Genomic DNA, 25581 nt, shown 5'->3' with positions numbered 1-25581 from the left:
ACTTACATGGATAATGGGCACTGAGAGTCCAGTGCTGATCTTCATGTAGTGCTTGAACAGTACGAAGTTCCACCTAGAAATGTGAGGGTGTCCAAGTGAACCCCTCCTTCGCTACAAACACTGTTGAAATACTTTCTGCACTTTCAGCATTTCTACTAAATACTCCCTCTAAGTGGGAGGTGATTTGGAGGTGAAAGAGGGTTAACTGTGGAGTTCTCTTCTGACATAATTAGCCCCTTCTTTGTCTATCTGAGCCTGCCGTGCTCATATTAGCACTTTGCTGTTTCTTAGTTTGAACCATGTTGCCTAGAGCTAAGACAGCATCTTTTTTTTTCTCCACAGAAGCTATTTTAATTCTCCTTGCAGGACTGCAGCCTAATGTCACTATTCGGATTTATGAGTGTTTGAGAGAAAATCTATTTTAATCTGTCAAGCCAATAAAAGCAATGTTACAGAACAAAAACGTACGCTCTCCAGTGTTACTGGGATCTTTAAAGTTCCTGGATAGTCCAGTCGTCTAAATCTTCTGAAGTCATACCACACCTACATCAGGGGAAAAGGGAGAAGAAACAAACATAAGATATATATTATGGAAAGATCAGATATCTCTGCAGGGGCATTTGCTTTGTGAATTCATCGCTGGCTGTCACTGTCTTTTACTGCATTCTTGTGATACAAGGAATAGCATTTAGTGTGCTGAGTCCAAAGACCTTTCCGAGAGACTTAGTAAATGTGCATTACACAGATACACAAAATGGAGAATGACCTTTTCTAGAAGTTGCATTTGCTCTAATAGGCTGCAGGTGCTAAGCAACAGTGTCATTCACAAAATGTTGAAACTTTTAAAAAATACTTAATGAGAAACAAATCCAGTGTAAGCACATTTGTACCTTAAAATAATCTAAGTTTTCCACAGGCCTCCAACTTGTGTTGTGAGGTATGTGCTATGGACCAAACCTCTTTAGTACACACTGCTAGATTATTTTGGCTTTAGGGCCTTTGCAATAAGTATAACAGACAACAGGAACACATGGTCTATTTCTCATGAATTTTCAGTCTTTTTATGTTAAGTAAAAGGGCTTTTCAGTTCAGTGTTTAGTACATGTGAAGGGTTAAATTTAGGCTGGTCTGACAACTGAAACCTTCTCGTGCACGAAAAGCCAAATGCATTTCTAGGCACCCACAACAGCATGTGATTTTCACATTGTCCTTGAGAGATCATGCCCCCAGTGTAAGGTTATTCAGTTTTGGATGTTGTCTGAGTAAATGCTGTAAACTGTACAAAGCAGGTCAATGTGGACTTTTCTCTATTATCTGGGAACTAAAATAAGGCAAACAAAATAACTACAACCTAGACGTCACACTTGACTGAATTTATTGGGATATTCCAAAGCATGCTGCAAGAGCAGCTCATTGAAAATGACCATACAAAGCACCCTGTGCCTCTGCACCATAGTCCCTGACAGGATTAGCTGTTACAGCCATGGCAGGCAGTGAATTCCTATACAACTCTTAACTAAAAAAAAAAAGTGTTTGTCAGAGCTTCCTGGGAGAGACCCTAAGCAATCTTTCCCATATTTCTATATTCTGCCTTATCTCAAGCACAATTATCAAAGAACTCCTAGTTCCTGAGACATATTGAGGAGAGCCACAGGCTTTTACTTGACCTTTCATACTCAAGGCTATTCAGTCCTCTCCTTTTCTACCTGTCTTCCCATTCATCTGCCTCCAAAATTAGATCTCAAGCTCCTACTCAGTGCAATGATTTGCATTCGTCAGAGCGGATTCCCATGACATGTGGGAAATCTAGTTACTTGAGATGCTGAGAAAATTTTAGTCATGGAAGCCATGGAAGCTGAAGAAATCTCTCTTCCCAAAGTACCACCTCCACAACCTCTGATTCTGAAGTCTTCTATGCAGAAGCACATTGCACTGCCATCATGTGGATGAACAACTTTCTCTTCAGAGAGGCACTGACTTTTTATAAGTGTATGAGAGAGTTTGCTGTGCTTAACTGGGGCACCTAATCACAGAACAACAGTCTGCACTGCAGCACTTGCATTGTTATTACTTAGACTGAGGTAGTGGCCAAAATGTGTTAGTTGCTGAAATTACAGTACCTGCTCTGAAGAGCATTCAGTCTTGGGTAAAAAGAATATAACATACAAGCCAAGTGATCACAGTGACAGGCACACAGCAAGATTATAAGAAAAAATTGTTTAAGTTCCTTTCCTTGCATACTTCCTCTACCATCCATCCCCCATGTCTTTTCCCCCAGGTTCAACTCAAATGTCCTTCCTATCCTCCATCCCAACATTTGACCCCTTCCTGCAACATAAATGAGAAATTAACCCTAGGAAAAGAAAATTAAATAAATAAGCAGACAAGTTCATCCAAAGCCCAAGATTTGGTGGTGATGGGAGACTTCAACTATCCAGATATATGGTGGGAAAATAACACAGTAGGGCACAGACTATCCAATAAGTTCTTGGACTGCATTGCAGACAACTTTTTACTTCCGAAGGCTGAAAAAGCTACGAGGGGGGAAGCTGTTCTAGATTTGATTTTAACAAAGAGAGAGGAACTTGTTGAGAATTTGAAAGTGGAAGGCAGCTTGGATGAAAGTGATCATGAAATCAACGAGTTCACAATTCTAAGGAAGGGTAGAAGGGAGTACAGCAAAATAGAGACAATGGATTTCAGGAAGGCGGATTTTGGTAAGCTCAGAGAGTTGATTGGTAAGGTCCCATGGGAATCTAGACTGAGAGGAAAAACAACTGAGGAGAGTTGGCAGTATTTCAAAGGGACACTATTAAGTGCCCAAAAGCAAGCTATTCCGCTGGGTAGGAAAGATAGAAAATGTGGCAAAAGACCAGGTTGGCTTAACCACGAGATCTTGCATGATCTAAAAAATAAAAAGGAGTCATATAAAAAATGGAAACTAGGACAAATTACAAAGGATGAATATAGGCAAACAACACAGGAACACATGGGGCAAGATTAGAAAGGCAAAGGCACATAAGGAGCTCAAACTAGCTACAGGAATAAAGGGAAATGAGAAGACTTTTTATCAATACATTAGAAGCAAGAGAAAGACCAAGGATAGGGTAGGCCCACTGCTCAGTGAGGAGGGAGAAACAGTAACAGGAAACGTGGAAATGGCAGAGATGCTCAATGACTTCTTTGTTTCGGTCTTCACCGAGAAGTCTGAAGGAATACCTAACATTGTGAATGCTAATGGGAAGGGGGTAGGTTTGGAAGATAAAATAAAAAAAGAACAAGTTAAAAATCACTTAGAAAAGTTAGATGCCTGCAAGTCACCAGGGCCTGATGAAATGCATCCTAGAATACCCAAGGAGCTAATAGAAGAGGTATCTGAGCCTCTAGCTATTATCTTTGGAAAATCATGGGAGACAGGAGAGATTCCAGAAGAGTGGAAAAGGGCAAATATAGTGCCCATCTATAAAAAGGGAAATTAAAAACTACCCAGGGAACTACAGACCAGTTAGTTTAACCTCTGTGCCAGGGAAGATAATGGAGCAAGTAATTAAGGAAATCATCTGCAAACACTTAGAAGGTGATAGGGAATAGACAGCATGGATTTGTAAAGAACAAATCATGTCAAACCAATCTGATAGCTTTCTTTGATAGGATAACGAGCCTTGTGGATAAGGGAGAAGCGATGGATGTGGTATACCTAGACTTTAGTAAGGCATTTGATACGGTATTGTGTGATATTCTTATCAATAAACTAGGCAAATACAACTTAGATGGGGCTACTATAAGGTGGGTACATAACTGGCTGGATAACCGTACTCAGAGAGTAGTTATTAATGGTTCCCAATCCTGCTAGAAAGGTATAACAAGTGGGGTTCCGCAGGGATCTGTTTTGGGACCGGCTCTGTTCAATATCTTCATCAACGACTTAGATATTGGCATAGAAAGTACGCTTATTAAGTTTGCAGATAATACCAAACTGGGAGGGATTGCAACTGCTTTGGAGGACAGGGTCATAATTCAAAATGATCTGGACAACTTGGAGACATGGTCTGAGGTAAACAGGATGAAGTTTAATAAAGACAAATGCAAAGTGCTCCACTTAGGAAGGAACAATCAATTTCACACATACAGAATGGGAAGAGACTGTCTAGGAAGGAGAATGGCAGAAAGGGATCTAGGGGTTATAGTGGACCACAAGCTAAATATGAGTCAACAATGTGATGCTGTTGCAAAAAAAGCAAACATGAATCTGGGATGCATTAACAGGTGTGTTGTGAGCCAGACACGAGAAGTTATTCTTCCGCTCTACTCTGCGCTGGTCAGGCCTCAGCTGGAATATTTTGTCCAGTTCTGGGCAGCGCATTTCAAGAAAGATGTGGAGAAATTGGAGAGGGTCCAGAGAAGAGCAACAAGAATGAGAACATGACCTATGAAGGAAGGCTGAAAGAATTGGGTTTGTTTAGTTTGGAAAAGAGAAGACTGAGAGGGGACATGATAGCAGTTTTCAGGTATCTAAAAGGGTGTCATAAGGAGGAGGGAGAAAGCTTGTTCATCTTAGCCTCTAAGGATAGAACAAGAAGCAATGGGCTTAAACTGCAGCAAGGGAGGTTTAGGTTGGACATTAGGAAAAAGTTCCTAACTGTCAGGGTGGTTAAACCCTGGAATAAATTGCCTAGGGAGGTTGCGGAATCTCCATCTCTGGAGATATTTAAGAGTAGGTTAGATAAATGGCTATCAGAGATGGTCTAGACAGTATTTGGTCCTGCCCTGAGGGCAGGGGACTGGACTCGATGACCTCTTGAGGTCCCTTCCAGTCCTCGAATCAACCTATGAAACTTAAGTCAGCTAGTATGTTGCAGAGGTGTAGGATAAGTATAAAATTAAAGAACTACATTTAGCTTAAGTTTGGTTAAGGAAATATATATTTGTTGTAAAGAAAAACCCAGACTAGCAAGAAGAAGGAAGGCCTTGAAAATAATAAGTAATAAGGCCAGAAGGAATGAAGTAGGGAGGATGTCTGGTTCAAAGAATAACTAATGAGATAAGGGGAAGTTTCTAAAAAGAAAGCCTCTGACCAAAAGGGATGACTGCAGATGGTTTTAAATAAAACAAAGAGAATCTGTCTTAAAATGAGCCAACATGGCCCTTCCCCAACTCACACACCAGTGTTAAAGCCTGTGTAAACCTAGGTGCAATGGGGAAACTGTTGGACAGCTAGAGGGAAGGGAGGAAAAGCCTTGGGAAGAAAGGAGGTGCTAAATCTTATCTGGATTAAGACTGGAAATAAGGTGAACTGTCTCAAATTGATTTTTAGCTGAAGTCAGCAATTGGCAATGACATCACTTGTTTGTTAAAAGGGCATACAAAGTAAACTCTTAAAGGATTCATTGCTAATACCTGCCTGACCATGTTGGAGCCAGCCAATATGGCTCTAAACACCCCTGGGTGTAGCCCATTTGTAAGTATCTTGATCAAATACTTATACATTTTTTGTTGTTGTTTGGATATAGTAAATTGCTTATTAGTTAGGGTTTGTAGGCATGTTTAGAGCACTTGTATAAGTATCATTTGGCCTTTGGATTTAATAAAGGAATTTATGATTAAATTCATGTTTGGTGGTTTCCCATATTAATATTAATAATTCCAACAAGGTGTCATGGAAGGAGTGGGGCTTGAGGAGGGATTTCAATTAGAAGAGAGTAATAGCTTGGGGTGCTGGCCCAGGGAGGGTAGTCTATGTGTAGAAAGTACAGAGATTGCTGCGCAAGAGACAGACAAATGGGGAAGAGAGGCCTTGAGAAGGGGACTTGGGTTGCCGCTAGTAGCAATATCACTTATTGATTATGCTGGGATAGAAGAGGACTCACGAGAATGGAGTTAATGCACTTTCTTTGATTCAAACATCAGAGTGGGTTCTTAGTTACCCTTACCTCATCTGACCCAGGCAGTAAAACATTCACTGTAGTGGCCTCTTGTTCAATGACTGGATGCACCAGTAAAGCGTTTCCTGGAATAAAAGATACAAAAGGAAATGAGAAGATGCAGCATAGCCTGTGAATAGGGCATTGGACTGAGACTCAAGGAGACCTGGGCTCTATTCGTGGCTCAGCTACTGGCCTGTTGGGTGACCTTGGGCAAGTCACTTCACCTCTCTGTGCCTCAGTTACCCCATCTGTAAAAAGGGGATGACACTGACCTCCTTTGTAAAGATAGAACTGTGAGACCTACTAATGAAAAGTGCTGTATAAGTTAATAATATCTAGCTCTTGTATAATTGTTTTGCCTTTACCTAAAGATTCCATTGTGGGGCTAATATTTAAGGTTGAAGGCTACAGACTTATTGGATAAGATTTTCAAAAGCACCTAAGGGAATCAGATGTTCACATCTCTTTGAAATGCAATGGGAGTTAGGCAAGTGCCTAATTCATTTAGGTGCTTTTGAAAGTCGTACTCAGTGTCTGTAAGAGTTATGACCATGCAATGTTAAACACCAGCATAGAATCCAAAACTATGGTGTGTTACCAATATGTTAACAATGGACTCCCACAGAAATGTTCCCTCTTCACAGGCGATAATATCCAGGGTCCTACGGGTTAATGTGCTTGCACACTGGACTGGTGAGGGACTGGAGAGTCTATTAATATATTTTCGTATTTAAAAAAACCAACACTTTCTTACAACCAGAAGCAAGGAAGAAGGAAAACTCCTTTTCAATGCACTTCATTGGAAATGTTTACACTTTTTTCTGAAAAATATATTGAATAGGTTGATTGCATAGTGCAGTGTTCAAAGATGTGTAACTGACAAGGGTGTGTGGGAGAAAAGTTTCTGAAGTTCTAACACTTGGAACATTCAAAAAGGCTAAAAATTTGCTCTTAAAGATGTATTTTTCTAGCTCTAGAGGTTACTCAAACCTAGCAGGGATGATTTATTAGAATCCACAGAGAAGGTAAATTCCATCAGAGGCACTGAAATCACTCCACCCTCTCCATCAGCTCTGGATAATTAGTTATTAGATGCTGTCACACCTGATGCAGGCTGTGGTTTTAGATGCTGGAACTAAGATCCATCTCTGCCATATGGAAATGAGAGCCAAGATTTTCAAAACCAACTAATGATGAGTGCCTCTTTTTTCACCTCAATGTGAGACATCTTTAAAGGAATCTGATTTTCAGAAGTGTTGAGCATTCATCCTCTGAAAATCAGGCCTCTTTAAAATATCTCTCACTTTTAAAAATCTTGGCCAGGGTTTTCATACTTTTTGCTACTATAATATGCAGAAGTGCTTAACTTTGAAACTTAAACACCAGCTGATGTCTGGATTTAGGAAATGGTTTACTTACCCAGCATGTATTCGTCTTCCACACCAAAAGTTTCTTGTTCCTTGGGGAACTCTACCCAGAGAGGCCTGTAGAAAGCAAGGTGGAGTCTTGTCCGTTTCTTCTTTTCCATTGGACACCTCTGTGACTCAGCTGGAGTCCACAGGCTCCCCACCATTTTCTACATTCCCACTCTCCTACAAGGCCCATTTTGTGACTACCGCCATCCAACCAAGGAAGACTGGACACATTTCTCATCTGTCCCTTTAAATGCCACTTCTTATACAATCATTGTTTCCCAGCTGAACGAGAGTTAAGGCAATTCCCAGTGTATCTACTGCAAGCAAAAAGCTGGTCTAACCCAGCCTCCTCCGCAGGCTCTTGCAAGCCAGATCACAGTATTTGGGCTACTCAGTGTGTGTGCTCAGTCTAACTACTGTTTGTTTTTCTTTTTGCTCTGGTTTTGGTATGTGTCTCTGTTTTGCCCTTGGCAACCCTGGGAATCCCCCCCTTTCCTGATGAACTCATATAGCATTGAGCTTTCTTCTAGCAGAGGGGAGATGGATAGGACTTTCCTTCAGAGACCATCAGCATTGCTCCTACACTGGCTCGTTTCTGGGGGACAGTCTATTTTCTTCTCAGCAGCTGACTGTGCTGATTTGACAGCAATCCTGGGTCCTGTTGGTCAGGGACTGAAAAACCTGACTCAGAAGATGAATTGCATAGTAATGTGGTACGCTAATCATGAGGTCACTGCATAGGCCTTCTTTTGCTTATTTATAATTCCAAATGTTGCGATAACAATAGCTCTTTCTAGTTAGAGACAAGAACTGGAGCAATTCTGTGCATTCCCTCACAAACAATGCCTGCCTGACCTGCTTACTAATAGGCATACTGTTGAATGCTGCAACACCACTGTTTATTGGCAAAAAGAAGAGGAGTACTTGCAGATTTTACATTCTGCTTGCCTTCATAAACCAGTGAAGAAAATACCACACTTCCTTTTTTAGTTTCTGAATTTGCCACAATGCTAGCTATAACCATGGCAGTATTTATTACTGTATATAGTCAACATGGGCCTGATTTTTAGAAAGGTAGAAGCTTAGGGGATGGTTAGGTGCTAGACAGTATATACAAATGGGACATTTGTATATGCAAAGGGCCAGACAGATGCCCTCACTGGCTCTTGTAGTGCCTGCATGCACAAATCAGGTTCACAACTGAGTGCATCCCAGAGCTTCTGCCCTATTAAAAGTTAGGCCTTATCTTTAAATGTTTTTGCATTACAACTAGTGAAGAGAAATTTGAAAAAAGGACAGCAATTCTAGTGCCATTTGTAAGAGACAAAAATACAAGAGAGATTAGTAATATTTATCTTCTACTGATGTGACTGTTGCACCAGCTCCACGGAGACCTCTCATTATAGATTGGAAAGTAGCACAATGGAAGCTAGTTTACTAATTTAATGTTTGTATTACATTACTAAAGGAAAAATGATTATAGGAAATGTGGCATGGCATATACCTCATACTTGAATTATCTATATGAAATGAACTCTGGGAAAGGTAACCCAGTTGGCCCAGTTTCTTCAGATGAACCAAAAGCATTTACCGGAGAGAGAGAAAAGGCAGACTCTGAAACTTTCAGGTCAGCTTAGGGATCCACTGGCAGTATTTAGATATGGATGAGAATAGTGATAACATTCTTCTTGGGGGTCTACTGTTTTTTAGAAATTTATCTAAGACTGTATGTGGTAATGGTTTATTTAACTGATGTGCTCAATTGCGCTCTTTTAGAAAATGAATGTAATATATTATTTGCTTTTAAAAATTCAAACTGAAAGTCACAAAAGTAAAGAAGAGTAATTTAATTTCCCCCCCGAAACATCCATCTTGACACAAGTATAAAATTTCCTGGCTCATAAGAGGGGCCTTTATATAAAGAGCAATACAAGTAGTTTTAATGTAGCCCCTTATGATCTTACCTCATGACTGGTTCAGCAGTGGTGTGTGCCCGGTAGAACAGTGAATACAAGTAGGGCAGAAGGGTGTAGCGCTCTCTAATGGCTTCCCTGATGATCTGTGTGTTCTCATCCCCAAATAGCCATGGTTCACGTCGTTTGCTTTCGATATTGGCATGGCCTCTGAAGAATGGTTGGTATGCACCAGCCTGATACCAGCGAACAAGTAGCTCTGGTTCTGGGTCCCCAATAAACCCGCCCACATCAGCTAAAATTTAAAGAGATATGTTAATTGATTTATGAAAGTGTTCTGCAAAAACATGAATTTCTCTTATTACAAACATTACAAATACATTAATGTAATATGGTACCTCCTATCCTGCTGAAAGGCAGCTGCTTGGCTATACAAAGTGAAAAAAATTATCGGACTCTCACTTGATGATGAAACAGGTTGATAGCATTTAGAGACACAGTGAGTGGTTTTCCTTGTCACAGGGGAAAATTATACTGATGCTCATGGAAGACAACTCCAAGCTGTCAGTTCAAAGGACTCACATGCTACCAAAGATGCATATGCCAAAGGAAGGAGAGAAGAATGCTACTGGGAGCTGTAAATGGACTAAATCTGTTTTGAAACAGATTGGAGTGTAGGAAAGAAGTGGGTTGTTCTGGTGGCTGTGTGTTTAAATCTTGAGAGTCAAGCTCAGTAAGTCTGGTGGCCTACATTTAGTGAAGAATCCAGTTAAACTCCTTACCTCCACAGAATGAAATTCCTGCAATGCTGATTGTGAGCAACATTGGAATGGAGATTTTTAAGTAACTCCACTCTGCTACGTTGTCTCCTGTCCATACTGCACCTGGAAATACCAGTAGCATGGTTTCAAGTTTACACACTGAATTCAGGTCCCTAGGTCAATTTATACTTGCAATTAGGGGGAAAAGAAAGAAGAAAGCGGCAAGCTAATAAATTTGCTTCAAGTACTCTGCTGAATTTAAATCGGTATTCTATATTGTTTAACAGTGTGATTAAAACTGCAATTAATCACAACTTTTTTTTAATCTTGTGATTAATTGCAATTATTTTTTAATTGTTTGACAGCCCTAGTACTAGGCCTAGCATGCATGCATGCATAAATAAATAAATAAAACAAACCATTACAGAAAAACATGATTTCATGAAGCTTGTCCATGCTTACCATACTTCTGTGATCCAGCAAAGAAAGATCGTGTGAGGACAAATGGCCTCTTCTGTCCCCCAGAGCGTTTGATAAGTCCTTCTGCAGTTACCATTTGCTGCAAAGCATAAGAATAACCGACAAGGAGATAACCTAATTACAAACAGTATATACCATACTCCTGTTGTAGACAATTAAAGGCAGGAACAATATGAAATATATGTCTAGAAATAATAGTAATTATCATTAGTTAAGTACTCACAGTTTGTTGGAAGACACTAGAACAGGGAAAAATATAGAAATACTAACATTGCATATGTAACAGATTGATGTCCTTACACTGTTGCAGTAGAAAGATATGCATGAGTGCTATCACTGTTACAGGTCTTATCATGGAGAAGCTGATTCCAAAATACTGGCACCTAGTACAACAGGGCCCCAATCTTGATCGGACCATCTGGGCGCTACCACAGTACATATAATAAAAACCATAATCATCCAGGACAGAGTATCTCTGGCAGTAGATTTTTGTCTTTAGGTGCCCTACCTGGTAAAAGCCATAGAGATTGTGAACCTCCCGGTGCTCCCAGTTGCCATGGTGGACAGCATCTCTCTGCATGGTTAGTTCTGCCCCTTTGAAGACTGAAGGCTCATTCATATCATTCCATACAAACAGGATGTCAGTAGAGCCCTGTGATACAAAGTGGCATTTAGGGTACATTTAAGTCATTAGGTTAATCCAACGTTACCTGAACTGCAGTGGTGGGTGGTGCTAGTGTAGGGGATGCACAGGAAGAGAAGCAACAGAACAGTGGCACTGCAAATATGCTCCCATGGCTCCAGGTAAAGCTGAGGATGACTTATGGAAAGCTGTCTGTCTTCCCTCTCTTCTCTCCTGACAGCCCCTAATTCGTCTGGCCACAGAAGCAGCTTATGAGTACAGGGTTGCAGTCCAAAAACTTATTTGAGCTTTTCAGCTCTCACAGCACTCAGCTGAAATGGCCCTGTGGGCCGAGTGCCCATACATGTGCAACCAATAGATGCCTCAAGCCTCACAGCAAGCAGAATGTTTTCTTGTGAGTGATGGTGGGAAGGAGGCAGGGGAGCATAAAAGTTAATAAGAGAATTTTAAAATATTAAAAAGCTCAGAGGAAAACTGCAGAAAAGGACAGGAAAAAGAAACTGGGGAGGAAAAGTTGCCTTGGGACATGAAGTGAGGGCCCATAAGTAGCATGAGTTTACCTGCCCCTTGCAAAGTGGGGTTCCAACAAAAAAATGATTGGGAGCTGGGCAGTGTTTCAGTGACACACACGTCTAATATTGAGTACAGCCTGGAAGGGGCTAGGAGTGATGTGACTATAGGCTATGAACAGCCAGTACTTCCACACTATTCTCCTCGCGTAAAGGACTCATTGTGGGGGAGGATGACTTGAGAGTAACTGTGAGCTCCTCAGAGGCAGCACTCTCACATCGTTTCCTATGTGGACTCCTATTGAGAGAAGCTGGGAATGGGACAGCTGCATTAGATGACATGGTGGTAAAATGCCTATTCCCTGTCCACACCAAAGTCTCCACTGTTGCTATCATGGGGGGAATTGCATCAGTGGTGAATTAGGCTCCTATTTTTCTTAGTGTTGACAAGGCCACGGTGAGGTTCCTGCTGCAGTCTATATGGTTACCACTATACTCCGGATATTTGCCTCTACAGTCTAATGACCACCTACAAATACAAAGCCCCACTGCCTTACTTATCTAGTAGTTTATCTCCTCCGATTATCTCTTCCCCTTTCCCAGTTTTTTATGTGCTTTGTAGGATCCAAAGAGAAGAAACACAAACCTTATATGATTTGAAGGCAAACTGATCTGCATACCATTCTCGGACTTCAGGATTGGTAAAATCCAGGTAAGAAGAGGAACCTGCAGGTGTGGACCATCAGATTTATTTTAACTTTTATAGCATCTATAGCCTTGGCATTCAAGCACTGTGACATGTTGATACAATGATCTCCACAATGGGTAGCACCGAGACTTTTGCCTTTGCTGTAACCTTAATACATAACCGAAAATGCCAGGAACAAAAACCTAAGCAAAGTGTAACCAAGTGCTAAACTAAAGTAGTACACCTTATACTGTGATCTGAAGACCACTATGCTTGGGTTGTGGTGGGCTAAGTTCCATACCATTTAAAGATAGTGACCAGCATTTTGAATGGCTCCCAGAGGCAACCTGAAAGCCAGTGATGGAATCGAAGCCTTGATGTTACAGGGAGTGTCACTCAGGAGGTGGATAACTGTGTTCTGCAATGGCTGTACTACGTTCATTACATAGTATAGAGCCACAGTGATTTAAACATTGTACACAGACAGCTAATTTGCTGTCAGTTTATGCCCCTGCTGGAACCCCATTGAGCCTTATATATTTCCTTGTTTACAGAGATGTCTACTCTCCATGCACCAGTAATGCAGTATTCACCAACAGTGTAGTGGAGTTTTGGAAGTGCAGGCACTCCCAAGTATAGTCAGGAATGAAACAAAATGCATCTATATACTTATTTCAGAGCCGCACCCATGTCACGACTCCCTGTTATTTGTTGCTAGGTTGTCAGGCTTGAAGCTAGAATTTTAAGACTGGCAACTTCTACAAAAATCATGTTTTCTGGAATTAGATGGATATTTTAAAATATAAAATTGGTGCTCGTCAATCTTAATGGTGTCCAAATCCTATTAACTCTTATCTCACTTTCCCTTTTCCCTTCTCAGAATTTTCCCCCTCCATCTGATCTAACCCTTTTCCAATTTTGCTGTTCCCACCTTTGCTGAAAAGGATCTTTATGGTACTGTTTCAACGCCATGGCCACTGTCTCTCCCTGCATGGCCTCACAAACTTCAAGTGGAAAGGATTTCTCTAGCCACACTATACAGTGAAGAATATAAGCCCCACTCCATGAAGTTTGAAGTGTTTTCAAAGGGGTGTCTCAGGCCCCACTAGGGAGAAAGTGTAAATGAAACCCTTGTTCACTGTTACAACATTAAACAGTGAAGTGTGGTCTTGGGTTTTATGTTATCACTGGCTTACTCCCATTGTAACAATCACCATTAAAAATCCAAGAAGGAACAGCAATCTCCTCTCATTAAAATTAACACAGTTCAGTGATTTCAACTATGAACAATTCCTCCTATTTCTAGAATCTTTAAGCTTGTTGTTATACCAACCAGTGACTTCAGCAGGAACCTTGAAGACCTCTTATTACAGTTCTTTTAACAATCCAGTTTGTACCAGTCTATTTGACTCAACCTTTGCTTACTTTTATAAACAATTTCATGTAACAGGCTGAGTAGGAGTTATGTAACATTGGACAACTTAGAGTACTGATCTTTGCACAAGTTCAGTAACCTTATGGTCAGGGCCAGCTCCAGGCACCAGCATTCCAAGCAGGTGCTTGGGGCGGCAATCTGCAAGGGGCAGCAGTCCGTGTGTTTTTGCCCCCAAGCAGTGTGACGAATTGCCACCGCGGACGGCGGGGGCAGTCCGTGTGCTGTTAGGGTGGCACACGCGTTTCCGCAGTGGCAGCAATTCTGCGGCAGCTTCTATGTTCAGCTGTCTGTGGCAGCGCAGCTTCTGTCTTCCGGCTGAAGACAGAAGCTGCCGCCGAATTGCCGCCACCGTGGAAACGCGCGTACTGCCCTAATGGCACACGGACTGCCCCCGCCGTCCACGGCGGCAATTCGACACGCTGCTTGGGGCAGCAAAAACAGTAGAGCCAGCCCTGCTTATGGTGCTATGCATCTAGATTATATGCAGACAGAGGCATTGTCTTTCTAAGTTGCCGGGGGGTACTTAACCCCCGCTCTGCCCCAGGCCCTTTCCCCACTCCACCCTTTCCCCAAGCCTCCCCTGCCTCTTCCCACCCCACTCTGCCCCTGCCCTGCCCCATTCTTCCCCCTCCCCTCAGAATTCCCCACCCTAGCTCCTCCCCCTTTCCCCCAGTGCCTCCTGCATGCTGCTGAACAGCTGATCCATGGCAGGTGGGAGGCACTGGGAGGGAGGGGGAGGAGCTGATCGGCAGGGCCGCTGGTGGGCAGGAGGTGATGGAGCTGATTGAGGAGGGGCTGCCAGTGGGTGCTGAGCACTCACTATTTTTGGAGCACCCACAGAGTCAGTGTCCATGTATGCAGAGATAATAGAACTAATGGTAGAGGAATTAGAGCTGGGAAGACTAGGAGATGCATTAGAACTGTCAAAAGACTTGGAATCATGAATATCCAAGAATTATACCAACACTTTTTTTCCTTTTGAGATGTTAGTTCTATCCACACGACTATCCACTTTTGACTCATGTTATTCTGCTACACATTATAATTTGTTTATTTTGTAATGTATAAACTATAAGCAGTGGGTTTCTTACCTGGCCAACAAATGCCCTCAAAGTCTTGGCCTTTCCTATTCTTCACAAAATACCCCTTCTTTTTGGCCTGAGAGTATAGGGCGTACATGGGATCAACCTTAATGTGAGGATCTATAATGACCACAAGCTGCCAGCATAAGAGATGAGAAGAATCCATTAGCATCAGTTGTTCAGCATATTACAGAAAGAGCTCAGTCCTGATTCAGGTTAAGGCAGGGGTAGTCACATTTTTGAAAAAGGAGTTACTGGCCCTTGTGCATACTTACTATACATATGTAAACTAGCTGATTTCACAAGACAAGTGGCAGTGTATGCTTGTCTACCTGAAATAAGGGTCAGTACTATACCATATGCTTCAGAAGAAAGTAACCTCCCCTAAAACCAATATAATACAACATTACACAATTGATGAAGTGGGAAAATAAATTCCTCCCTGACCGTTGTGGTGACTAGTTTCTTCCCTAAACCACAACATTTAATTACTGTGACAAAGTCAGGCTGGACCACTGCAATCGGAGTGATGGAAGGCAGGGATATTAGCCCTAGAATGAAAAAGGCCCTATTGTCTACAAACAGAAAAGAGGTTATCTCAGGTCAACTAAGGACACCTGGGACCTGTCTGGGACATTTAAAGCCCCCCCCTCTCCTGGTGGGAGAGAGGGAGGAGAGACAAGCTGCTGAAGGTTAATGGCAGCAGGGAAAAAGGCTTCTCCAGGGTGAGAGGGTGCTCTTCTCCCTCCAGGGAAAACCACCAAACTGACTGCCTGTTTAGGAGAAAGATGGACACCATGGTGGCCAATAACAAGGCAACACGATCCCCTTCAAGAGGGGGTAGGAAAAGGTATTCCCCCTATATTCTGTGTTGTGAATTTGTTTCTTTTGTATGGTAGAGGAGTACTTCTTGGGCCTGCCTTGAAAATGTTGATAAATAAACCCAGAATGGGAAGCCCAACGCTACCCAGAGTGGGGCTGATTTACTTCAGGCCCCACCATCATCTGCGGGGGAAGCACTAAGCTTGGTGAGATGGAAGAAGTGCCCTGCCACATTACACATTGTGACAGCATATACTATTATGGTCACCACTTATTATGATAAATCTTGTACAAAGTACGCCTTGGGAGGTATCACTGGGAAAAGTTATAGTCTGCTGAATATTATTGCCCTGTTAAAATGTATGTATCAACACTGTATATGGAGATATGAGATTTTGCTATATGTTTGCTACTGAAACATGTTGTGAGTCTGGGGAATGCCCACAGTCTAGCTCTTTAGAAATAACAAAAGAACTATAAACAAAGGACTGGCATGTCATCCCTAGAGATACCTGCATGCATACAGCAGGTGCAAGCAAGAATTTGCAGTTCATATGGAAATCTGAGTGCACAGCACATAGGCAATGGAGTTGCCTGACCTCATGACACAGCAAGAACTTTTCCTGTCAAGTTGGGTATGATCCATAACCTAACAAGAGACCACAGAGGACTCTTGCCTCCCCATACTGGGGAGGAGGGGAGAGACACAATCTAAAGGGGAGGACATGTGACCTAAGTTCCCTCCAAGGTGCGCGCCTGTGTAGCCACGTAGGAGGCCACCAAGAGCCACACACTTAACTCCCCAAGCCCTGGAGCTGCTGCAGCGGGGAGAGGTGCCTTTCTCCCGGCCCTGGCCCCCGGCCCGGCCCCAGAGCTGCTGCGGCGGGGAGAGGGCTGGGGGCAATCCTCTCTCCCCGCCGCAGCCCCAGGGCATCCTGCATCTCACACCACTCATCCCTGGCCCCACCCTAGAGCCTGCACCCCCAGCCAGAGCCCTCACCCACCCCGCACCCCAACCCTCTGCCCTAGCCCTGAGCCCCATCCCGCATCCTGAACCCCTCATTCCCAGTCCCACCCCAAAGCCTGCACCCCCAGTCAGAGTCCTCACCCCCTCCCACACCCCAATTCTTTGCCGTAGCCCTCAGCCCCTCCATTACCCGGAACCCCTCATCTCTGGCCCCACCCCAGAGCCCACACGCCCAGCCAGAGCCCTCAGCCCCTGCACTCCAACCCTCTGGCCCAGTCCTGAGCTCCCTCCCACATGCCAAACCCCTCAGCCCCACCCCCACCACACATCATCTCCATATTGGTGCACATAACTAATTTTTCCCATTCATGTAGAATGGATTTTAAGGGAACATTGAGGGAAGTTTGAGGGAACATTGCATATGGCTGTCCCACATGTCTCCTCTGCCCAGTGACCCCCCCTATCCACCGCCCAGCCTGCGGCCACCATGCTCTCCCTGCCCCACATTATCTGCGGCAGCGGGGCGGGGCAAGGGCAGAGAGGGGTTCTGTCCTTCTCTCCCTGTGTCTCCCATCTCCATGTTCAGCAGCTGTCTCTGGCAGCTGGGCAGGGGGCAAGATGGAGCTGTCTGAGAGAGCCTGGCTGGGAGGCAGCAGCAGCCCACTTCCTGCTCAGGTTTGGCTGCCGGGGACAAGGGCTGAGCATGCCAGGGTAGGGAGGGGGACCGACTTGCTCAGCCCCTGTCCCCAGCAACAAGACCTGGGAGAGGGGAAGCCCACAGCCAGTCCAGCTGCTGAAGTCAGAGGCCAAGCAATCTGGAGCCCCTTTTCCCGCCCCCCACATGTTTCTGGCTCGCTCAGCCTCTGTTCCTGGCAGCCAAGCCCAGGCAGGGAGCGGGTCACCACTGACTCCCAGCCAGGCTCTCTCAGGCTTCTTGGTAACCAGTGTGATATTGCAGAAACTGTTTTGTTACTGGCTTGGTGAATCCAATTATAGAATAAACCACCAGTTTGGGAGATTGTCTGCCCTATTCCTTGCAGTCTGCCCTGAGTATAACATTCTCAGTGCAGCCCATCCAGGCACCCGGTCACAATATAAAAAGGGGGAACAAAGGCCACTTCTCTTCTCTTCCATCTTTACTAAAACAAGATTGAGTGTAAGACTTGGAACTGGGGAAGATTGATCGCAGGCTGGGAAAGGAAACCAGCCTATGTACTAAGAACTGAACTGCCTGCAACATCCAGAGGGGTGAGAGAAACTGTTTGCTTCAAATTTAGCTTTAGTAAAGTCTAGGAAACAGCTTCCAGTTTTTATCTTTTATTTCTTTTTGTAACCAATTCTGATCTTCAATGCCAACTCCACCAGTAATCACTTAAAATCTATCTTTCTGTAGTTAATAAACGTATTTTAATGTTTTATCTAAACCAGTGTGTTTTTGGCTGAAGAGTTTGGGGAATCTACTCAGCTTAGCAAGGGCCAGCGCATATTTATTTTCTTTGATAAAATGACTAACTTAAGAGCTTGCACTGTCCAAGGGGGTCTTGAGCAGTGTAAGACGCACATTTCTGGAGTGCAAGGCTGGGACTAGAGATAAATGGGTGTCATTCTATATGTAAGAATGGCATAAAACTCTGGGCATAAAACTCTGGTAGTTGTCTGGGGGTGAGCTGCATACTAGAGGCTGGGTGAGTGGGCAGAGTGCCAACAAATACAGCAAAGCCACACACAGTATATACCACACTGGAGCATTAAAGGGGCACAGCTATCTTATGAGCTGGATTGTACTTTGGGGGATGTCACACTCATATCTTAACATGCATAATAAATATCAGTTATAAAAATTTCCTGACCTTTTACAAAATTTAACCATTGTATTTTGCTTAGTTACCTTCTGCAGCCATTAATTCCATGGACAGAAGAAGTGCTACTATGTACCTTACTATGACTTCACTACTTTAACATTGGTTTTGGGCTGAGATCAACTATTGTATGAGTTCATTAGTTGGTTACATATTCTCTAGATTCTGCACTTGTATGGACTTATAAATGTATTATATATATATCTAAGGACTATACAATAAAAGCAGAAATAAAGATTAACCAACGTGAAACACTGCCAACTACAGCCGAAGGATCTGACACAAGGGCAAACTCAGTAGCCCTTAGGCAACCAATCCCACCAAACAAGAAGGAACAATTCTCAATTAACATAGATAGGGGAGAAAATGGATTATCAATGTAAAAAAGAAAAGCAAAAACAGAGAAAGGGGCTTAATAATGGGTAAAGGTCACCCTGTTGAAATAAACAGACTTTCCTTTATGACCTAAACACAGCTGACAAGGACTGCAGTGAAACCTCCTGTAAGATGGAGTTTCATATAGGTGGAGCCTAGACCAAGAAAGCTTTGTCCTCTGCCTTATGCTAACTAAGCAAAACATTAGTAAGAACTGACCCACCACAGCCACTAATAACAGCTGGTGCGGACATGGAATGAGACATGTTTGCTCAAGTATTTAGGGCCTCCCTAGATTATTCTGTACGGTGACATTTTCCATCCTCCCTCTGTATAATGTACCTTGCGTTTTTTCCTCTTGAGCAGTTCCTGCATCCTTTTGGGGTGCTGGAATTTTTTCTTGTCCCAGGTGAAGTACCTCTTGCCTTCTGTGTGCTCTATATCCAGCCATATAACATCATAGGGGATGTCATGCTCATCAAAGGCAGTGTCTACTGTCTTTACATCCTGCTCATCCTCATAGTTCCAGCGGCACTGGTGGTAGCCCAAGGAGAAGAGTGGAGGCAGGGCTTGAGTGCCTAGGAACAGATATGAAGTTAGAAACTAAGCCAATAAGCATAATAATGGTATTGCCTTTCAGGGTTATCTTGAATCTTTGGAAAAGTCAATGGGAGTGGAATGGCTGAAATCATATGCAACTGTTTGAAACTGAAGCATACTTACCTAAGGTTCAGACCAGAGCACAATTTTCACATTTTGAGTTTGTAACACCAGAAACTAAGATCATAACAAAAATTATGGACAGGCTTAACTTTAGCAGAAGCTGCTGTAATTATTATATCATATAGGTGAGAAAACATACTGTTACAGGGTGGCATAATAATGCAGTGCTATTCTAGTGACCATTATTACTCTCCATGCTAAAATTTTTCTTGACGTTTTAAAAATATTGTGGATGAATTTAATTTTCATTGACATGAATAACTAACAAGATCAGGCTTAGTGGAGAAGGCCATTGTAATCTTCCTACCAGTTCACCTCAAGAATGATTTGTAATTCCCCTAACTCTGGCACTTGAGCAGAAATTAATATTTGCTTAGTAATAGAAAATAAAACCAGTTCCTTAGGTGCAACAATACTGTGAAACCAGAGGGTCAGATTTTTTTGAAACTTTTTCATAGTGTGGGCCTCAGCTTTGAGAGATGGTCTTGTAAACTATTTACCCTCCCATTTATGACCAAAAGGTCCACTTCCCCTCCTATTCATGATCCAATAATATCCCCGTGGCAATTGCTTATGTGGAAAAGTAACATTAGGAAAGTTTGTGTGCTCTTAACTGTCTTAAATGTAGTAAGACAAGGTGGGTGAGGTTATACCTTTTATTGGACCAACTTCTGTTGTCTCTTTCACCAAGCTTTTGAGCTTACCTCACAAAGCTCTTTTTCCACACCTGAAGTTGTTCCAATAAAACATATTACCTCACTCATCTTGTCTCTCTAATATCCAGGCACCAACATGGCTACAACAACACTGCCTATAGTGTAGTAGGTAATTTTTCCTTTATAAAAAAGTTAGTCACCCTGTCTGCACTTTTGCTCTTCTGTCTCCCCTTGCCAATGACTCTTTGCCACCTGGCCTCTTTCTTCTCCTTTCACCTTGAACTTTCTTTCCTGTCACTTTGCTACCTTCTCTCATGGACACACTGGCCAGCTACCATCTCCTCCTCCTGCTCCCTTAGAGGTACTATCCAGTTGCTTCATTCCTTTCTCCCACTGGTGCTTGGTAGCACCACTCTCTAGGATTGTCTCCTGTTTCCTCTCTTCCCTCATGAAAGAGCAGCCTCAAGTAGTAACAAATAGATTGGCTTCACATTTCCAGTTACTTTTAGAGGCCAAGCCTGAACACCTGTAGATGCTGCTGAAAACAAGGATGAAAGCCATCTCTCCACAAAACACCAATAAGTGCTCTGTAAACCACATTTTGGGAATGGCTGTCCTACTGCACTCAATGAGATAAGTAAACATTAGTCCACTTTTTGATACAATATGTCCAGCAGGTAATTGTTCCACATTATTTAGGTGATGACAGAGAACCTCAGTGATGAATGTACAATGCTATTTCTTCACTGATACAAGATAATACCTGTCAATTGTGCATATTGCTTGAAGATATCAAAAGGGGTGGGTCCCATTAGGAGGAAAACATCAATTATTCCACTTTCTGACATCCAGCGCACATCAGTTTGAGGCACCACTCTCTGCTTAGTTATGTCTGGAGGGGATCTGGATGGTACATGCTTCGAAAGAAACAGAAAGGAGAATCTGAAGCCCTTTCTCTAACAAAGATTAATTTTACAATCTCTCCATTGATTGTCCAGACCTCAATAGTTCTCTCTGATCCTTGTTCCCTGAATATCAACAATATATCACATGAAGTATTGGGGAGGGGAAAAATACCAAGAACTTCTAATTTCCATGGTTTGGTAAATGCTACCTTAAAAAATGCTCAATATGTTTTCTGCACTTGATTGTGCTGGATATCTATTTATGTGGATTTCTCTTGCAGGATTTGAAGTACTTCAAAATTTTCTTTTCTTATACGAAATTTATTATGTGACTCCTGCATCTTTTCTGAAAAACGCACCCTTGTGATCATGTCTAAAGTTCACTAAAATAAATGAGGAGGGAGAGAAAAGAGAGTTACAATTCCTGATTCACTGAGGCAAAAGGTGAACATGAAGTTACATTATCAGATTGCCCTGTTCAGGTGTATTTTAATTTCTTATTGAACTCCTGGGCACAATATCATGCATCTCTCACCTCCATTACAGCTTTTGTATTAATCTCCACTAGAGTTTCTGAGGAATTCAGCCAGAAGATCCCAGAAGTTCTGTTAGGTTTATGTGCTAACAGAAAGGGCACTGAACCATAAATGCCCATTTTGTCATGGATCTTGTGTCCATAGACATCCAAGTTAAAAAGCCGGTAGGCATCATCGTCACTGGAATGAACAAACAAACATTACTTGTAATAATTACTCACTGGACTAAGTTAAACTCTGCTGTAACTCTACTGAACTCAAAGGTGTTACAGCAGGGATTAATATGGTGTATTCTTTATTACGGTCTATCATTTATCAGCAAGATACGACATGTGGCATGGATGACCATTTCTATCGCTTTGCTCGAAGCTAGCTGTATCAAATTACATCTCTTGCTGTCAATGACACTGCTTCTGATGTGGTCTCATCCTTACACTATTAACACTCACCTTCCCCATTTTTCTGCTTAAATCCCATAGAGCTGTCTGGAGCTGCTCTTTTATGCATTTCAGTAAAGTATATTCTGTTTAAACCTGAGAAATACTCATGCAGAATTGGCTGCACAGAAACATAATAGAGAACAGGAAGAGTCAGGGGCAGCACTGTGGAGTTGGAAGCAGAGCAGCCTACTCCTTGGGAACAGATGCCATCATTTTATGTGTTGCTACCATTAGAACAAAACACAAGATGTATCGTGTACTGTACTGATATGTCATACACATCTCAGGCCTTGTTTGAATTAAATCATCTGGAAAACTTTATGGCTTCTCCATTACAGGACTTAAAAAGTTTTATTTAGTTATTCACCAATCCACTTAACACCTAAGTTGCAGTAACCACTCCTTGTGCTCACTTAGTCTTGGATTTCCTCACATCACACCATTAATATGTCTGTTATGACTCGCAATGGCCATCCGAACAACAATCTGGTGTGCTCAGTTAAGTGCAAATCTAAATGTTCAAAGTTAACATCAGGACAAAGATCACCGGCACTTGTTCCCATTGGATCTTCAAGTTTCAGATGTGCTACCCCGCCTAATTATCCCCAAAGTCTCAATTACAGCCCTCTTTAGATGAAAATCTGCTACTCTTTTACCTGGTGTTTTTGAGGAGAAGTGTTTCTGCATGCTCTGGTATTCCATAGACATGTTCACATCCATGCAAAGAAAAATCCAAGCCTATGGAACTCGGACCTGTAGGAACAGTATTAAAATACAACAGCCCTGAGTTCTGCTCTTATCATGGCCTAACTTTAAGAAATAGATCAGAACATACTAACTATAAAAATGTTCTGTTTACCTATTGCTTCAAACTTGATTTGAGATTCACCGCCATTATTATATACTTACTATATGGGAAAGTTTTCTAGGGGTACTTGTTTGTAAATTTGTTGTTTATAAATTTTGATCAAATCATGAAGGGCAAAAAGAATGAATTTATAGTAAAAAATGCCAAAACTTGCTGGTTACTTTATTTTTAATCAAACTATTCTTTATTATGTAATAAAACAGTTTACAATTTCTATCCCAATTCCTGCAAGCTCTGCCCTGTGGCAGAAGCAGTGCAACAAGGTGAAGAAAGCCAGTGCTGCCTCTTTCCCAGCACTGCTTTCCAGTTTCAGCCTCAGGAAAGGCAGCCACAGAGCACACACGTCTTAAACAAGCCATATCAACTCTGTCAGCTAAATCATTTTCTTTTATCTGTGTAAATCCAGAGCAACCCCAACGAAGTAAATGGGGTTACTTCAGAATGACACACACACAAAAATCTGACAGTATGGACTTTATTCCCTAGAGAACCCATGACTTCAGTGGCAGCTGTTACAGAAATGCAGCCTTAAGTATTTTATACCAGTTCATGCAACATTCTTTCAATCTGAACAGGTTTTACATTTCACCAAGGATAAGATATAGGGTGACCAGAGGAGAGACATGAAATATCAGGACACGTGTGTGTGTGTGTTGCCAGTGGAGCACCCAAAAAAAAATAAAAAATAAATTGGTGGGGGCTGAGCCCCCACCAACAGCTCCCCGCCCCGCCCCGCCCCCCCACCACACCAGCTCACCTCCGCCTCCCCTGAGCAGGCTGCTGCATCCTGCTTCTCCCCACTCCCTCCCAGCGCTTGCGCCGCTGATTCGTGCAAGCCTGGGAGGGAGGGAGGGAGGGGGGAAGAGGAGGAATGTGGTGTGCTTGGGGAAGAGGCGGGGCCAGGGCAGGGATTTGGGGAGGGATCCAATGGGGCAGGAAGGGGGCGGAGTCGGGGCAGGGCCAGGGCTGAGTTGGGGGCACAAGCCCCTTCCGCCTGTGTGCCGGAGTGCAAAATATCGGGACAATTCGTGTCTTGACCGAACATTGGTCAGGATGCGGGACAAACAAGTAAATATCGGGACAGTCCCAATAAAATTGGGACGTCTGGTCACCCTAATAAGATATGGGACTTTAATCACTTCTTAGAAGAGCTTTAGCCAACCAAACAAAATCATTGTATATTGATCTTTGTGCCTTTGAAAGATTTTGGGTTGCAAGTCCTGGAGACTGAAATTCTCTTTGTGTCCACAGAACAGTTACAGCACAGGCAACAGGAGTGAGAGGCCTGGTCTACACTAGGCGTTTAAATCGGTTTTAGGAGCGTAAAACCGATTTAACGCCACAACCGTCCACACTAGGAGGCACCTTATATCGATTTTAATGGCTCTTTAAATCGGTTTCTGTACTCCTGCCCGACGAGAGGAGTAGCGCTAATATCGGTATTAACATATCGGAATAGGGTTAGTGTGGCCGCAATCGACGGTATTGGCCTCCGGGAGCTATCCCACAGTGCACCACTGACCGCTCTGGACAGCATTCTCAACTCGGATGCACTGGCCAGGTAGACAGGAAAAGCCCCGCGAACTTTTGAAATTCATTTCCTGCTTCGACAGCGTGGAGAGCTCATCATCACAGGTGACCACGCACAGCTCATCAGCACAGTTAACAATGCAGTCTCCTGAGAATCGAAAAAGAGCCCCAGCATGGACCGCTCGGGAGGTACTGGATCTGATCGCTATATGGGGAGAGGATTCAGTGCTAACAGAACTGCGTTCCAAAAGACGAAATGAAAAAGTATTTGAAAGAATTTCTAAGGCTATGACGGATAAAGGCCACAGCCGGGACTCAGTGCAGTGCAGAGTGAAAGTTAAGGAGCTCAGACAAGCCTACCAGAAAACCAAAGAAGCAAACGGAAGGTCCGGGGCAGGTCGAAAAACATGCCGCTTCTATGCTGAGCTGCATGCAATTTTAGGGGGCTGCGCCACAAGTACCCCACCCCTGACCGTGGATTCCGAGGTGGGGGTTGTAATCTCTGCCATGTCTGAGGATTATGCAGACGGGGAAGATGAAGAGGAAGAAGAAGAGGAAGACCTCGCAGAGAGCACACAGCACTCCGTGAGCCAGGAGCTTTATCACCCTGACGGAATTACCCTGCTCCCAGCCCTCACAAGCAACTATTCCAGAGAATGACGCCCTAGAAGGGAGCTCTGGTGAGTGTACCTTTGCAAATAGCAAACAGTGTTTTTTAAGCAAGCCTTTTTTAATGATTGATTTGCCCTGAGGACTTGGGATGCATTCGCAGACAGTATAGTTACTTAGAAAAGTTTGTTAACATGTCCGGGGATTGAGAGGAAATCCTCCAGGGACATCTCGATGAAGCGCTCCTGTAGGTACTCCAGAAGCCTTTGCAGAAGGTTTCTGGGCAAGGCATCCTTGTTCCGCCCACCATGGTAGGACACTTTACCATGCCATGCATGTAGCAAGTAATCAGGTATCATTGTGTGGCAAAGCATAGCAGCGTATGGTCCCGGTGACTGCTGGCATTCAAGAAGCATCCGCTCTTTATCTTGTTCTGTTATC

At 43.1% G+C, this 25581-nt stretch overlaps 1 protein-coding gene across 2 annotated transcripts in view; it reads right to left on the bottom strand.

The window, feature by feature from the left end:
* The window catches only part of GANC (glucosidase alpha, neutral C), a 51727-nt gene that overhangs the window by 5169 nt on the left and 20977 nt on the right, over positions 1–25581 (bottom strand). The window contains exons 8-20 of one of the 2 annotated variants that reach the window (XM_045013610.1): positions 22790–22886; positions 21693–21873; positions 21016–21169; positions 19216–19451; positions 14860–14986; positions 12292–12371; positions 11002–11145; positions 10476–10572; positions 10035–10136; positions 9304–9547; positions 7344–7408; positions 5931–6007; positions 469–543 (exon numbers count right to left, since the gene is read on the bottom strand). In XM_045013610.1, the coding sequence (XP_044869545.1) occupies positions 469–543; positions 5931–6007; positions 7344–7408; positions 9304–9547; positions 10035–10136; positions 10476–10572; positions 11002–11145; positions 12292–12371; positions 14860–14986; positions 19216–19451; positions 21016–21169; positions 21693–21873; positions 22790–22886 (1679 nt within the window). The remainder of the gene's footprint in view (positions 1–468; positions 544–5930; positions 6008–7343; positions 7409–9303; positions 9548–10034; positions 10137–10475; positions 10573–11001; positions 11146–12291; positions 12372–14859; positions 14987–19215; positions 19452–21015; positions 21170–21692; positions 21874–22789; positions 22887–25581) is intronic. The other variant, XM_045013611.1, reaches the window with a different exon arrangement.

Source organism: Mauremys mutica, chromosome 4 (assembly GCF_020497125.1).
Source record: "Mauremys mutica isolate MM-2020 ecotype Southern chromosome 4, ASM2049712v1, whole genome shotgun sequence".
NCBI lineage: Eukaryota > Metazoa > Chordata > Testudines > Geoemydidae > Mauremys > Mauremys mutica.
This window is presented reverse-complemented; position numbering and strand designations above follow the sequence as displayed.